General features: G+C 40.6%; 1 protein-coding gene across 4 annotated transcripts in view; it reads right to left on the reverse strand.

The window, feature by feature from the left end:
* Positions 1–16,516, reverse strand: part of LOC121629061 (SH3 and multiple ankyrin repeat domains protein 2-like) — a 302,762-nt gene that overhangs the window by 161,908 nt on the left and 124,338 nt on the right. For all 4 annotated transcript variants that reach the window (XM_041968766.1, XM_041968841.1, XM_041968688.1 and 1 more), the window contains exons 9-10: positions 12,827–12,943; positions 7,491–7,568 (exon numbers count right to left, since the gene is read on the reverse strand). In XM_041968766.1, coding sequence (XP_041824700.1) covers positions 7,491–7,568; positions 12,827–12,943 — 195 coding nt within the window. The remainder of the gene's footprint in view (positions 1–7,490; positions 7,569–12,826; positions 12,944–16,516) is intronic.

Below are 16,516 nucleotides of genomic sequence, written 5' to 3' on the forward strand. Positions count from 1 at the left end.
ACAAAATAAATAAAACAATTAAATCCACACATGAAAATAGCACAATTAATTTAGTGTGTGTGTGTATATAATTTTTTTTTTAAATAATCTTGTTGCTCTGTGTGTACCACCTGCAATCTCTTTATATGCTACATATAATGACAATATGTTTATTTTATCGGTATTTATTATTATTATTTAAATAACTTCAGTCATTTAAATTATTCAATAATTAATATATTTGTTTGAATTATATGTTCAGTCCTTCAGTGGTGTCTGCTTTGGGTGGTGGTGTTGCCATGTCTTTGTACATGTGATTTAGGCCGAATTATGAAAGAAATGTCAGACTTTTTGGCTGATTATGGCTCCACCGTCCGGGTCAATAAATGGTGCCTGTTTGCTGCGAGCACATCCGAGCTCACCTGGGAGCCAACGTGGTCAAAGATTTCCCTGATTTAGGTTAAAACTGGCTGTTTTCAGATTGAAATTGATGCAGATAAATCCTTCATTCATCTTGGTCACATAAATGTCTTTTTGGCTGATGTGACGCCAGAAAGATCAATGTGCCCAACAGATGAGGGGTGACTGGATGGAGACCAGCATCTCGTAGGTTGCTGTGCTCAGCAGTTGTTGCTATGGCACCAACCTCAGCTGGTCATCACTGGTTTATGATAAATTAGTTTTAAACTGATTCTCTTTGAATATATGTTTACAGAGATAAAAATTCCACCCGTCCTTTGGCAAAATTTACTTTACTATAATCCACTGATAGGGACCGAATAATGAGGCAGAGGGAGAAATCATATCGATTTACAGTAAGTGTGCAGAGGCCAAAGGCAATGCAGGACCATGCAGGGTGCATACAGGGTGCAGGAAATTAAAGGGAGATATGGAGGAAGGATGAAGCGCATGAATTTAATGAGAGGAGAAAGGAATTGGATTAGACTAAAGTCAGTGAAGAAGAGATAAAAAAAAATGGTGTGAAAGGAAAAAAAGTTAAATGGAATTAGCTTTTTTATTTTACAGGATTAAAAGCTTCGAAAAGTCTAGAGGTCAGACTGGAGAAAAAAATACGTGAGGGTGCAAAAATGCAACGATGAGACCAGCTGTTGGAGGACACAGTTAAAGAACAAGAACTTCTATGTCTTTAAAAGCTTTCAGTCTATAGAAGATGATGATGAGAGTTTTCTGTGCTTCAAATTATTTTCCTCTTTGTTGTGTGTAACAATGGTCATTAGCACACACACATCCTAAATTATCAAAAGGTACAGCCAGTACACACCCACACGGTGTCTATCCTCATTCAGCTGTTTTACTCGCTGTTTATTAACATTTGCACTTTCCACTTGTTAATTTGGCTGCTCATGATGGCGCTTTCAAGCAGTTTCCTCTGTTAAATTCAGTGGGAAGCAGAACGTCCAACAGAATCCCTGTAGGGCGTTCATGCTCTCACTAGTCCCACACTGCTGTGGGATGGCATCCTATTCTTCTATCAACAGCTGTCACCAGTCAGACATGGTGGTTGTGTTGATCATTCTGGTCCAACATGTGTTCAGTAGGGTTGAGGTCAGGACTGCAGGGTGGAGGCGGTCTCTGATAAACCTGCTCTGTGGGGGCTAGCGTTGTCATCTTGGAAGATGGAGTTCAGTCCCAGACGGTGGAGATATGGGATCATCACTGGCTGCAGAACCTTATCGGGTGAGGGAAAAACCATCACACTATATCCACCAAAAGCTGCAATTGGTGCAGCAATCGGCAAAGAGCTAAAAGAAGCTTTGGTAAGTTTTTCATGGGTCTGCTGCTCATCCCAAAAATGCTTTTTCCTTGTGGCTCAATTTAACCTGTTGGTATCAGATGTTCGTGGGTGAGATGTGACAAATAAATATGCATTTTACTCAGTCTCCCTTCAAAGTACCTACACATGTTCTACAGATAAGATTCTTGCGATGTATACGATGTATATCATTCCAGGCTTCACTGCAGCGCAGACCTGCTCCTCTCTGACCTGCAGCAGCAAGTCAGCACATTAACTTTCTTTAATTAATGTGAACTGAACAACAGCAGAAATGCAAACAACCATGACCTGAAGAAATCTTTTTAGGATCCTTATTAGGAATTTAATCTCTGGAGACTGCCTTAAATGGCTGTTATACACTCATTGGTCACTTGATCAGGTCCACCTGTTCAATTCCTTGTTAATACAAATATTTAACCAGCCAATCACATGGCAGAAACTAGTGAAGATGACTTACTGAAGTTCAAACAACATCAGAATGAGGAAGAAATGAGATTAGGAGACTTTGAATGTGGCATGGTTGTTGGTCTGAGTATTTACTGGGATTCTGACCCACAACCATCTCCAGGGTTTCCAGAGAATGGTCTGAAGAAGAGGAAATATCCAGCGAGCAGCAGTTTTCTAGACCAGAATCCCTGGTTGATGTCAGAGGTCTGAGGAGAATGGGCAGACTGGTTGGAGATGATAGAAAGACAACAGGAAGTAAGATAAGCACTGGTTCCTACCAAGGTCTGCAGAACAGCATCTCTGAACACACAACACGTCCAACCTGGAAGCAGATGGACTACAGCAGCAGAAGACACACCGGGTGTCTCCTGTCAGCTAAGAACAGGAAACTGAGGCTACAATTCACACACACTCACCAACACTGTACAATAGAAGATGGAGAAACGTTGCTGGTCTGATGAGTCTCCATTTCAGCTCCACATTCAGATGCTAAGCTCAGAATCTGCTGGAAACATCATGAAAACATGGATCCATCCTGCCTTGGATCAACGCTTCAGGCTGCTGCTGGTGTAATGGTGGGGGGGAGATTTTCTTGGCCCACTTTGGGTCCCTTAGTACCAACGTGGCCTGGTTTAACCAGCACAGCCTACCTGAGTATTGTTGCTGACCATGTCCATCCCTTTATGACCACAGTGGAGCATCTTCTGATGCTACTTCCAGCAGGATAATGCACCATGTCACAAAGCTCAGATCATCTCCACCTGCTTTCTAGAACATGACCATGAGTTCACTGGACTCCAACGGCCTCCACAGCCACCAGATCTCAGTCCAGTAGAGCAGCTTTGGGATGTGGTGGAACGGGAGATTCTCATCATGGATGCAGCCGACAAACCTGCAGCAACTGTGTGATGCTGTCATGTCAACATGGAGAAAACCTCTGAGGAATGTGTCCAACACCTGCTTCATCTATCACACCAGGATTAAAAAGGTCCGACCCGGTACTAGAAGGTGGACCTGGTAAAGGGGCCATTTATTGCCATTTTATTTATATTATTTTATTTAACTTATCTTTTTATTTATTTTTTTTATTTATTTTATTGCATTCTATTTTATACTTTTCTTGCACCTTATTGCCTCAATTTTACTTTATACCTGTATATATTATATCTTAGTGCTTATCCTGCTTTACTGTTGGCATATGCATATGTCTCTATGAATGGGCAAACATCTGTGGACAGCAACACAAAGTATGCTGAAACAGCTTTTCTTCACTTCTGGTTAAGCAACTCATTTAAAAGCTGATGGCCTCATTTCCATGGTTTGAACTTTCAGTTCCAGTGGAAGGAAATCCTCGTGCTGTAGCATTTACAGATACTGTCGAAAAATAGCATTCTTCTAACAAGCAACTCCTCAAGTCATGTGGCTGAGTAGTTAATGGGCAGTAATTTCATGCTTTTCATGCCCAAGTTCCTTTTCTCTTTATCTGCATCAGTTTCCTACAGTTTTCAGATGTCTGCTGGTCAGAAAGCAGGCATAAACGTGTTAGATTCAGCTCCTGGCTTCATGTGTAGGTGGAGAGTGCAACAATGATAAAGATAGTAAGAGCAAGAGAGTGATTTGTTTCCACTCAACAACAAGTGAGAGTCCAACATGTCTAGTGGCTGTTCGTTCTACTGCTCAGCCTGCTGTCAATAGACAAACTGCTGTTTGGGTCTCTTGTTCAAACAGATTTCTCCCTGTGGAAATAAAACAAACAAACCCTACAGCAGCTCTTCAGTTCGGTGGGACTGATGCTAAAAGTTGATGTTTGCTGTTGTATTTTTTAAGTCCAGGGAAATAATTCAGCTTTTGCAGAAAATGTGTGATGTTATGCTGTTTTTAGGCAGATTATGCCATCCAGGTTTACAAATGGAAATAAAATGTGATTAAAAAGCAACACATTGTCACTTGTGTTCTGTTTCTACAAGCCTGAAGAGATTTGTTGGTTGCGTAACAGAGGAGCGCAGCTTATTCCACTGAGCATCGCTCTGGTTTCTCTCTGAGTTTGCATTTATTTGCTGTTCCACTTCGCTGCTCCTCTTCTCTCTTCTCTCTCAAACATGCCTCTTTTTATGCTTTCATTAACTTCTGGACCAGAACTGACCTCCTAAACCACAAGACCTGGACCAGAACTGACCTCCTAAACCACAAGACCTGGACCAGAACTGACCTCACTACATCGCAAGACCTGGACCAGAACTGACCTCCTAAACCACAAGACCTGGACCAGAACTAAACTCACTAAACCACAAGACCTGGACCAGAACTGACCTCACTGCATCACAAGACCTGGACAGAACTGACCTCACTAAACCACAAGACCTGGACCAGAACTGGCCTCACTACACCACGGAACCTGGACCAGAACTGACCTCACTACACCACGGAACCTGGACCAGAACTGACTTCCTAAGAGGACCTGGACTAGATTGGACCTCCTAAACCAGAGGAACTGGACCAGAAAGGTCTGGATGCACTTTAGTGCCTGTTAAGTGGCTTCTTATTTTTTTTATGATTTTCATGGTCCCCATTTATTCACTTGGACCTGGTTTAGAAGGTTTTCAGGCTTCCAGAACACTGGTTCCATGTGAAGGAAACGTTCAAATGATAAAAAACATAACAGGATATACTTCAACTGGTCTCTGTGTGGACATGGACTTAATTTTATTAACACTGGCTCAAACAGCCAAAGCCTCCGGGACCCCTGGGATCTGTGGCGAACCCCAGGTTGGGAACCACTGGTTTGGATAACAGTGTTGTCATACACATCAGTTTCACATGCTTTTCAATCAAAGCTTTCAGCTTGTTGGCTCTGTGGAAACATCTCAGTAAACATTATTGTATCTCTGTACCTTGTTTGAGGATGCATGTGGACATCGTTTTAGAGAAAGCTTGGACATCTGTAGATGTAGACATGGCACAACAATAAACTGATTCCAAAAAATAGTATGAATCCAGCTTTCTAAATGATTAATGTTCTCAGCACAGGTACTTGCATAAATCTGAATCCATTTACTGGGCTGAAATGATTTGTTTGGCATTTTTTAAACAGGAATTGTGGGAAAAGTTTAATTCAGGCCTCCCATGGCAGCTACTAACAAGTAGATGATGTTTTCACTTTGCTCCCATATATACGTAAAACTCAGACAAATCCTTCATTGCTTCTGCTCCTGGAAGTACGACGTGTTTTTATAGTGTTGCTATGGTGACCGGCTGTTTTACTCTGTCACAGCCTCGATTCTTCGTAGGAGTCCAGTCTGTCATTAGAAAAACTGCTGGGACATGCTGGTGATGAAGCTAAAACATTAGCTCAAGTGAAAATTAGCTCAATTCCCGTGTTGTTAACGTCTTCTTGCTTAGAAAGTGCAATCTTGAGAAGTAAAACCAGAAAGCAGCTGCAACTTTTATCAACCTGTGAATTTTATTTTAGTCACAACATGTCAGAAGCTAACAAAGAAGGATCTGTACCAACTGAAGGAAAGTTATTTACAAACCTTTAATCAAGTGATCACTGAAACTCTGACATGATCTGATTTAGCTTCTTTTGATGCCAACTAAAGGTTCACAGGACACTTTTCTCTCCATCTTGTCATAAAATCCTTGGCTTGCTCTCCCATTTCATTAAGAACCCTGAAGTGACCTTAATCAGTTTTGTGGTTTAAACCAGAGGTCCCCAACCCTGGTCCTCAAGGCCCACTATCCCGCAGGTCTTAGATGTCTCCCTGCAGCAACACACCTGATTCAAATTAAATGTCTCTGAGAAGCATTGCACAAGTCTGCTAATGAGTCATTAAAGATGACCAAACTATTTTCAATCATGGAAAGAGACTTGTTGCACAGTTTCTGGTGAGAATGGTGTGATGAAGAGGAATAACCTTACACTGTCTTGCAAGAAAGTGGATTCACAAGCTCACAGTTAAACGAGAATGAGACTCATCAGACTCCGTGCTACTCAACACTCAATCAGCCATGAAAGTGTTTAAAAACGGAGATGACATTAAAAGCGTTAAAAATACGTTGTGACTATTGTGGATAAAACCTCCACTGACTGACACCAAAACTTGTCTTTTCACAATGCTCTTACCTCTGATCACACTCTAATCGAGTACTTGAAGCAACGTCATTGTTTAACTGAGCTGTCACAGTTCATGGGAGTAAATGAGTCACTGACCTGCTTGCTTAGATAATCAAAGTGGCAAATTTATTACAGTGATGTAAGCATTACATGCAGCGACAAGAGGCAAGTTTGCATGTGAACTCCACCAGACCAGAACATTACCAGCAAGAAAGTAAATAAATGCAGTCAGAGAGATTGTGTATCCTTGATTCTTCTCTGGGCTCAGAAACACCACAAAGGAAGAAGTTAAGCTGCAGGTTTGCAGCTAAATCTGGAATTCTCCTGCAAACCTCACCCTGCAGTCGGACGCTTCAACTCTGACTAACGCTCTGATGTGATCTCCCTTCAGCCTGCGCTCACTCCCTTTATGAAGCGCTCCAGCTAATGAAACGCTCCACTGGAGTGGATGTGGAGGACAGTCGAGGACCCCGTGGGACTGGCTTTCATAAATGCCTGCCTGGATAAGGCTCTTTTGTAACTCAGGCGTAGGTTATGAGTCAAACATGCCAGCTAGGCAGCTCTGTGTGCTTCTGGGGTTTTTTCCTCTCGGGATGGATGTGCAGCAAACACAAACATGCATTTTCAGGTGCATGGCTGTGCATGTTAATACCAGCCCTTGGAACTATGAACATAAACTAAAACATGCAGGTCAGAACAAAATGAAGGACTGATTCTGTCTGCAGTTTGGGATGTAACCCGCTTTGTTTTCATTTCACTGCTTTTCAGTACCTTTGTTGAGGAAAACCTTCAAGAACAAGTTTGAAAAAACAAAAGATGTTTTGCAAAAAAAAAACATTTCTTTAAAATCTATAAAAAGCTGCATTCAAGGACAGTGAGAGCAAATGAACTTAAGCCCCTTCCTTGTTCTCCTCTAAACACAGTTTACTTACGATGGTTATAATAGTGGCCAGGAAGGGATTTACATCTGTGTTTGAAGCTGACCTTGGCCATTTTGCACTGTTGCTATGGCAACTAATGAGATGAAGAAAATGTCCTGCTACTATAAATTGCCCCTGCACCCCCATGCTGAAAGCTGTAATAAATCATCTTAAATGAGTTCAGTGTAAACTGCTGTGAAGTTTTACTTTTCCTTTTCTTTTTTTTTAACACTACCTGAAATGGACTCTGGCTGTTGTAGTTCTTCACTTCTTTGTCAGCTCCACGAACAAGCAGCACTCTGGCACAGTTATCCTGAGAAAGAGAGAATATAAAAAATGATTAAGACAAAAGATGAGAAAAAAACCCGAACACAGACCCTGGAATCCTCTTTTAATTCTCCTACTTTGTTCAGGAAAAAGGACGATTAGCATCCGGTGACATTAGCAGGGTTCTCCAAAAGCAGAAGAAGTCGGTGGAGCAGGGACCGGTCAGTGTGGTCGTACATGCCAGCACTGAGTCAGGGATAAGAGGAACATCAGAACATCTACTACCTAGATCAGGAATGGAGCTTCTCGTGCTGTTAAGTGTGTATCTGTTGCTCCACTCCAAGAGAAACAGGGCGAGAGAGAAAGAGAGCTGGAGAGAGCTGAGGGGCTTGAATCTGCTGCACAAATCGCCCACAAAGTGCTCAACCACGCATGCACTGTGCACACACGCATGAATATAAATACTTTTATTAGATCCACAATAAGCTATTGAGAGTTGGAAAAAATCACACATATAATGAGACAACCATAATCTGTGTTGCAGTCTGCATTACATTTATTCCTGTGATTGGCCATTTAGCTTCTTATTTAAGACGTGCACGAGTGTGTTATTTTTATTCATGGATGTTTCCATCTAAAGAGGAGGCCATCCCACGATATGCTGTCTTTTCTGTGCAGATGCATTTAAATTAAAGCTGAAAATGTGGCTCATTTCAGAGCTATGAACTGAGGTGGAGGTATGTGTTTGCTATCAGAGGATAATTAAAAGCAGAGCGCAGCTGAAGATGAAGGGAGATGTGTGAAGAAGGTCAAAGCTTTAGTGTTAGTGACGCTGCATGTTGAAGTTTTAGTGATTGTTTGTAAGATTATCTGTTCAGAACGTTGAGACGCCCTCAAAGATTTTCAGGGAATCCATCCATGAGGAGGATGCGTTTATGAGGATCCTTCAGCCGACATTCTCCATGTTTTAGTTTTTTTTGTAGATTTTCTAAACATACAAGAGTTTTCTTTTCTCACCTGGTGCCAAGACATGTTCGTCTATATGGTTATTTTTAGAGACAGCTTGTTTTAGAGGGGGGAGGGGTTCAAGTCCATTTACTCTGTGTGTGTGTGCGTGTGTGTGTGTGCGTGTGTGTGTGTGTGCGTGTGAGAGAGAGAGTGTGAGAGAGAGAGAGAGAGCGAGAGAGAGAGAGAGAGAGAGAGATCATGTTTAAGTGTGTTTGTGCTCTGGTTTGTTTTTGTGACAAACTTTGGTGTGTGACTGGTGTGTGTTTTTAAGTAGTTTTTTATTATGTGAAGCAATTTGTGCTGCAATCATGCATGAAAAGTGCTGTGTAAATAAAGTTTGTTTGTTTGTTTGGCCACAAAGGTCACCAGATGGTACTAAATTTGAGGACGACATAAACATGTAAACCTTCACAACCTTCATCCAAGATGCTGAATGGTTAGTCTGGTTTAATGGAGGTGGTTGCTTAGAGTCTTGTAAATGATGCAAATACATCTTCAAAACATAATAAACAAAATAGTGTCACAATCCATGGTTGGACATTTTGAGATGGCAATGCATCCCTGTATGTTGACAGCATCCACCTGACATGATGGGATTGTTTTTAATATGCATAAACGTTTTTAATCATGTAAAGCACTGTGTTGCCCATGGCATGAAAGGTGCTTTATAAATAAAGTTTGATTTGATTCGATTAAAATAAATTACCTTGCACATGCATCTTTCATATTCAGATCCTTCAGAAATGTAAACAGGAGAGTGACACTGAGAAATCATGCCTCCTTTTTATCAGGTCAACAAATTCATGTGAATGGCTGTCCACCAGCGGTAATTTGATTTTATGCCATTATGATGTTGTCCCACAGCTATGGGGTGGGGAGGCAGACATAGAACAGGAAAAAAGGACTAAACCCTCTAGTGGAGCTTTAATGACTCCGTTCTATGGCTAAACACCACTTTATCAATGTCAACAGCACATGTGTCCTTCTCTCTTCTCATGAGTAGAGCTGAAGCTTGCTTTGGTTCAAACATCAGTGTTTCATTAAAAGCTCTGGTTCAGTGCTTGACTGGCGATGCTCTGAGGGCAATGAATTAATGGTCTCAGATGACTGGCTGTACAAACAAGTGTTAGAGGCTTAATGCTGACCTGTAGCTGAGAGCATGAAGGCGACTTTCTGTGGTGTTATAAATGGTTCAGTTTGGGATTTCTTTCTGTTTTATTTAAGCTGGTGTCACATCACCATGAAAGACTCACAACTGTCTTTTAAGATTATACTTTAATAAAATAATTATGAACATGAAGGCAAACTCAATAACCTATAATAAAATCTAAAGGTTTAACCTCTCAAATTCTTTAATTATTGTTTGTATTTTCTTATGAGGCTAAGAAATAAAATGCAAATCTAATGATAGATTGAGTTAATCATGTGCAGGACGTTGCTCACAATAATCTCTTGCTAATCCACAAAGACCTAAAAACTATCCACTCCCTCATTTTAATAGCATTTTTGGTCATTTAAACACTTGCAAGATGTCAAAAGTGCACATCATCATGCTGGAACGTGTACAAAGATGTAAGACATTAACATGCCGACAAAGATTGTAACCCTTTTTCTTTTAGAAAATAAATTTTAAGAAATGGTAACTGTACCACTTTCGATCCTTTAACCTAGAATTGCAATGATTTGTGGTGTGGAACAACATAATTTTTACAGTACCGTGAGATTGGGTTGTCTGTTTAGCCATTAGCTAATCCATTAGCCAAGCTAACCATTCGCTAACTAAGCTAATAGTGTTGTGTACTTAAGTAGTAAAAAGTAGCCTAGGTATACTTTAGCCAAAAGTTTTATTTTATTAATCAAAACTTAGCTAAGTTGTTACTAACTTGTTCCTCTTTAGTAACCAAGTTTGCTACTGAGTGGCAAACTAAGAGGAAATCAAAACTTTGCAGGCTAGGTTAGCTGTTTTGAACCTATATTTAGATTAGCTAAATTTGCTAATGTCTAACCTAGCTAATGGATTAGCAAATGGATTAGCTAATGGCTAATTAGACAAACTAATGGATTATTAAATCTTTATTCAGACCAATTTAGATTAAGTTAGATTCTTCAACAACAAAGACAAAAACAATTAATAACTGAATTTCCCACTTGGTTTGGCAGAAGACTTACTTATACAGTGTTTTATGTCACAGTGGTTTAATGACCAGATATGTTTAATTTTCCAGACCACATTGATTCCTGAAGAGACTCATAAAACACCTCTTAGAATTCAAAAATAATGTTGGGCTTAGACTACCATCAGAATTATAAGTGTGGGGAATGACTGTTTTTCATGTAAGATAATTTAATTTAGAAATTATCAAGATATTATCATATTTGATATGTTTAATTTCCACATCATAACAGGAAATTGGCCCTCAGCAAAGTCTTCTTTTCCACTGCGACATAGTGCAGCTATTTACTGCAATTAGAAGAAGGCAAAAGATCAGCCAGAGCAGCTATACTCCCGAGATGCTGGAGCTCCAGTTGTCCAACATTAGAGCCACAGCTATCTGAGCATGATTAATAACGTGCAAAGACAGTACAAATAATTTGTCTCATGGGAAAAGGAACAAAGGCCCTGCAGGTTTTACACAAACAGAAACAGAGGCTGCATTATCAGGCAGAACTTTCAGTGTTTGAGCCGTTGAACTGCTTCTGTGGGAGGAATAGGTGCATAACAAACTGTAAAGTAATGTAAATAAAGAAGCCTTGTATGTTTATTATAACAAGCTCTCACACCACACTTGAAGCCCATTTCACTCCAGAAATATGACAACCCTTCACACTTATCACTTAAGAAACATGAGAATTTCTACTCTTAATCTCCCAAACAGCCACAGCATCTGAAAAGTATACCAAGGACTAAACTGCTAAGTTTTTTTTTTTTTTACATGTATGGAAATCAAACAGGACCAGGTCTGTTATTGAAAACAAAAAATATCAGTTTTGTGTACGTAAGTTGAAGCTGCATCAAACAACTTCCTTCCAGCAAGATGGAGACGTAAAAATCAGAGAAGGATCGTGCAACTCTGCAACAACTCCAACAGAAAAACTGATGAAAAATATACACTGATAATAAACAAAAATAACCATGAGTGACGTATTATATATGATTATTTCTTGTATTTTATCTATATTATCTTAGCTTTTACTTTTTGATTTAAATTTTTTATTTGTTTTAATGTTTTTTCTTCTAATGCACTTGTTATTGCTCCACACTGTGATGCTTTTAATGTTTTATAAAACACTTTGAATTGTTCTGTACATGAAATGTGCTATACAAATAAATTTGCCTTGCCTTGCTTATTTATTTTATTGGGTTCCCTTTGTGTGCTTTGAGTCCTAGGCAACTCTAAATTTATTTTAGGTCATTATGAAAACCCTAAAGAGTGAACAAACGTACAGATACTTCTGTTTGCATTCAGATGCCAAAATCAGACAGTGAGAAATGAAAAGAAGCCCACATCAGTCATAGTGAAACTTCATTTTATGAGTTAAAGGAAGTGAAACTATTTATATAATCTTGGCTTTTTTCTTTTTTAACCTCACATCCAAAAAGTTATAGTAAAATATTAGTTCTAACTAAACCGAGTTAGAAGTGAAGAAATGAGGTGAAACATTTTCAAGGACCAAGACAAAGAAGTCCAGGTCTTAGGAAGACAGCTGCATTCACTAAGTTTTCAGCATCAGCCAATCTAGAGCTTCAACTTTTCCTGTTGATAAAAATAAACGAATGTCAGAAAGCAGGTTTGTTTTACTACACATCGTTATTTTCCCGTGATGGCAGAGACACAGTCCAGTACGTCACTTTGCATTTCTCCCACTGCTGATGCCCAATTGACAAAAGCTTCATTCCAGCAACCCACGGACTGATGGGAAAGGAAATAATGGAAAAAGAGAAAATGTTGATCTAACCACCAAAACACCAGTTTGTCTCTGTCATACAGAGACTTCGTACAATTGCTCCTCTGACATGCAGACTCCATCCCCTACCTCACATGTGGTTTATCTGTTGATAACAGATTAAAGTACAATAACAACAGGATTGTATTTCACAATATATGTTAATTTTTATAGTATTTAGTTCTATAAGTTCCCATTCTGCTTAAATAGTTTCTAAAATTCTTCTTTTACTTTTTATCAGTACTTGTTTCCCTTGTCATGCAGGCTGTTTATGAGTGTAATAGAATGAGGGTTTTATTAACACACATGGGGCCAAAGAAACCCTTACAGGAGGCACACCCTGCTGCTCACCTGGTTATAAAGGGCACAGATGTGTAGAGCGGTGTTTCCCGAGGCATTCTGGGCGCTCATGTCAGCTCCGTAGAACAGCAGATGTTCCAGATGCTGCACGTGCCCGTGACGGCATGCCTGCACAAACACACACACACAACGTAGCTAAATGTCAGATGAAGCCTTGGACTCTTCTCGGTGAGGTAATTTGCAGTAAGATGTCTTTAACACTAGGTGTCAGTATGCTGCAGAGGAGATGACATCAGGATGAGGAGAAGCTGGTACCCTCCGTTTGAACCCAGTAATGAAAAGAAGGGGTGATGGGATGAGAGAGGGGAGAGTTGAAAGGAATCAGGGCTGAAATGCAATATAATGTTGCTTTTATGCTTGAGTGAAACCATGAGGGGTTACAGGCGGGAGGCTGGAAGAGAAGCTGTTGTTTTTATGACTTTCCCTGCAAACAGCATCACTGCTGGGAGTTGTGGCAGATTCCAGTTACGTGTGTGTGTGTGTGTGTGTGTGTGTGTGTGTGTGTGTCTGTGCTTATCAGCTGAGCAGTGTGTTACAAAATTAAATGATTTCTTAGCAAAGCAAAAACATGAAACCTAAAAATGAATAACCTTTAAAATTTCTGTATTAAAGTTTTTCGTTTTCCTGCTGCTTCAGGCCACTGGCTCAGAGATCATGGGAATGGTTATTTACTTTGTATTTTCTGTAAAATAAAATAAAATCTGTGTTTTAAATCATCAAACACTTTTTTTAAATAAAATTCAAAATCAGTACGCAGCCATGGGTGATGAATGTGTCATCTGCATTGTTTACTGTTTAAGGGGAAAAGACAACTCCTTTTTTTCTTTTCTTTTTCTTTTATTTATCTTGCCCTGTCCAGCCTCGTGGCAGCAGGATGATGGTCTGACTGCTGTTTAATGCCAAACATATTTGCTTGCTACGGGAAGCCTCATGGACAGCTACGCAGATAGACGGCTCCCCTGGCTGCTCAAATACTGTTTGTTTATTATTGAACTCTATATTAATGCTGGAGCTCACAGCAGAATCAAGAGAAGTGGAAAGAGAGAATAGAAGAGAAAGGAGACAAACGGAAAACAGCAAAAACTGTACAAGCAAGACCAGCCAACAAGCTTGTAAGAAAACAAAGCAGAGGATCATCAGGAGCACCAGCAATAAGAAAAACAGAAACAACATCAGCAGAAGACAGCTTAGAAGGACTTTAACAAGATTGAACACCTTCTTTGGTTATTTGTGGCTCAGATGAGGAACAGCACATCCGATTAGGAAAACTAACATTGTGGTTTACACTAAGTGGATTATTGGTGCCGAACTAGGCCAAAATGTCAATTTTGAAGACCTCACCTGAACTCTACTAAAACCTCTAATTTAATTCAGTTTTACTTTATCAGAGTTGGCCTTTGCAGAGATAATATTCACATATTGTTCTATGATCTGATGGAGGTTTAGCTGCATTGTCCCAAAGAGACGTTCATATTCATGCTAAAGTGCTGTTTTTCTTGTTGTTTAGGTGAACCTGAATTTTTTTTCCATTTGTGCTATGTGCCATCGTCATTTGTTCTGTAACAGTAACACCTTTTACTATGACTCCAAAAGTGTTCAAAAAGACCTTGTGGTTGCAGAAATAAACTAATTTCATTATGCAGATGCAACTTCTGAGCAGAGAACTAAAAAAGGTCCAAAGGGTGAATTATCATTTCATTTTCTTCCGGTAGCTTGGAGAAGCACAGTAACAGCTGATTTGCCTGCTGTTTATGATGTGCTGAAATCCTGAGAATATAATGATGCTGTTCTACCATGTACACAGATGTTTGCAAAGAGAAAAATGTCTTCTTCTGCTGCATAAATAAGAGATGCTCCACTTCTGTTTTGAAAGCAGCCGGGTCGCTTGGTTGTGAAGCAAGTAAAATCTGATTTTTATTGGCATTGCCTTGAATCTGAGAGCACAAAGCCACACAATAAAAAGAGACTGAAAACGAAAGTCTTTTCTGAACAATGTTTTTATCCGTTTGATCTAAACATGAAAACTCTTTGTCTTTTTTGTAAAAATTGTACACATTTTATTATTTGCTTTCATGTTTTGACAAATGTCTAAAAACCCTTTGCTAAGTTGAATGAAAGCGTTGTAAACTGTATGCAAGCTGTCAGGCGGTTAATTTGGAGAGACCAAAGCTTTTACAGAATTTTTTTTCACCGATGAGGACGGTATTATCGGGCCGAAGTCAGCCCGTTCATCAAAATATTCAGACTAAAATGACCTGAATTGACCACTTCCAGCTCCCTGTCAAGTTGGTGTGTGTGTTTTTTTTTTAAAAACCGACCATGGATTTTGGATGAAGGACTTTGGTTTGCATACTAACATTCCTGGTAAGACCTTAGCTTGTTTTGTGAAGTTGAATAACCCAAACTAAAATCAGTTAAGACATTCTTCACAGTGAAGGTCAATCATGCCAATTTTAGACTAGGTACTGTAGAAAGGGAGCTCTTTAATACTCTCCTGGATGTTGTCCAAGGCCCTGTGGCTGGCTTTCTTCTGAGAAACCAGTTTGTGTTCTTCGGGGTACCGCCGTTTGATTTGGAAGCACTCCTTCCACCCCTGAGAATGAGTTTAACCTTTATCTGAGAAGTGAGACATGAACTAATATCAACCACCTGCCAGGTGACCCTTGGGCCTCGGCATCGAGCTGAAGTAGCTCCAGTCTCCAAGTCCAGCTCGGTGTCACCAGGCAGCAACAGGTACTGGTTAGACTGGTAAAAATGTAACTGAATGTACCCACTGCCAGACAGGGGGTCCTTTTCCATGTCTTCACTAACCTCCTGCTGCTGGTATTCATCTGACTCCATAGAGACAAGTTCCTCATGGGGTCAAAGGGCATGGCAGGTTCTCAGTGAAAGTTGAGTTATCGGGGGTGAGGATATGGGGGGAGGACATGGAGAGGGGCAGGGTTGAGAAGGAGTTTTGAGATTTCCATTGTGTCACACACTGTATGCACTGGTCAGCTCCTTCCAACAGTTCGGGCTTGTCTAACAGGTTGCTGTGATAACTGTAGGTCTTCCTCAGGACCTCCAGAAATGCCGGTTAATCCTCTAGACACACACACCACAACGACCCCTTCCCTAATGTTCTTGGTATTTATTCTTGTAACGCTTCGTCAGGTAGTCACTCCTCATGAAGACTTTCTCACACTGGCTGCACTCGATCGCTTGTCTCCTGTGCACGTCCTTGCTTGCCTCTGCAGCCCGTCCATGTGTGTGAATGCTTGCCGCAGTTGCAGACGAAGGGCCTCCCCCCCAGCTGTAAGCAGATGTGAGACGTGAGCTGCGGCAGCTTCCTGAACGTTTTCTCGCAGCCAGAATGTGGCTCTTCACGGCCTCTTTACAGTTGGGGCAGGTGCAGGCCACGTGCTGTCTCTTCTCACCTGGCTCACCGTGAGGGCCTGGTCTACCTGGATGGCAGGTTGGCTGCTCAGCAGACAAGGTGGGACTTAGGTTTGATGGGTACACTATCCAGCCAATCACATGCGAGGATTACCTGGCTAGTACCTTTAGCTATGTCAAAGAAGGGAGGGTTAGTGTTGCGGTACAGACCAGGTTCACAGAGGGACAGAAAGACAGACTTAGATGACAGCTTGTCCAGAAAAGGTCTGTCTGCATTTCAAGTATGCTGGAGACTGAAAAGAGAGG

This window comes from Melanotaenia boesemani, chromosome 1, assembly GCF_017639745.1.
Source record: "Melanotaenia boesemani isolate fMelBoe1 chromosome 1, fMelBoe1.pri, whole genome shotgun sequence".
NCBI classification, from domain to species: Eukaryota; Metazoa; Chordata; class Actinopteri; order Atheriniformes; family Melanotaeniidae; genus Melanotaenia; species Melanotaenia boesemani.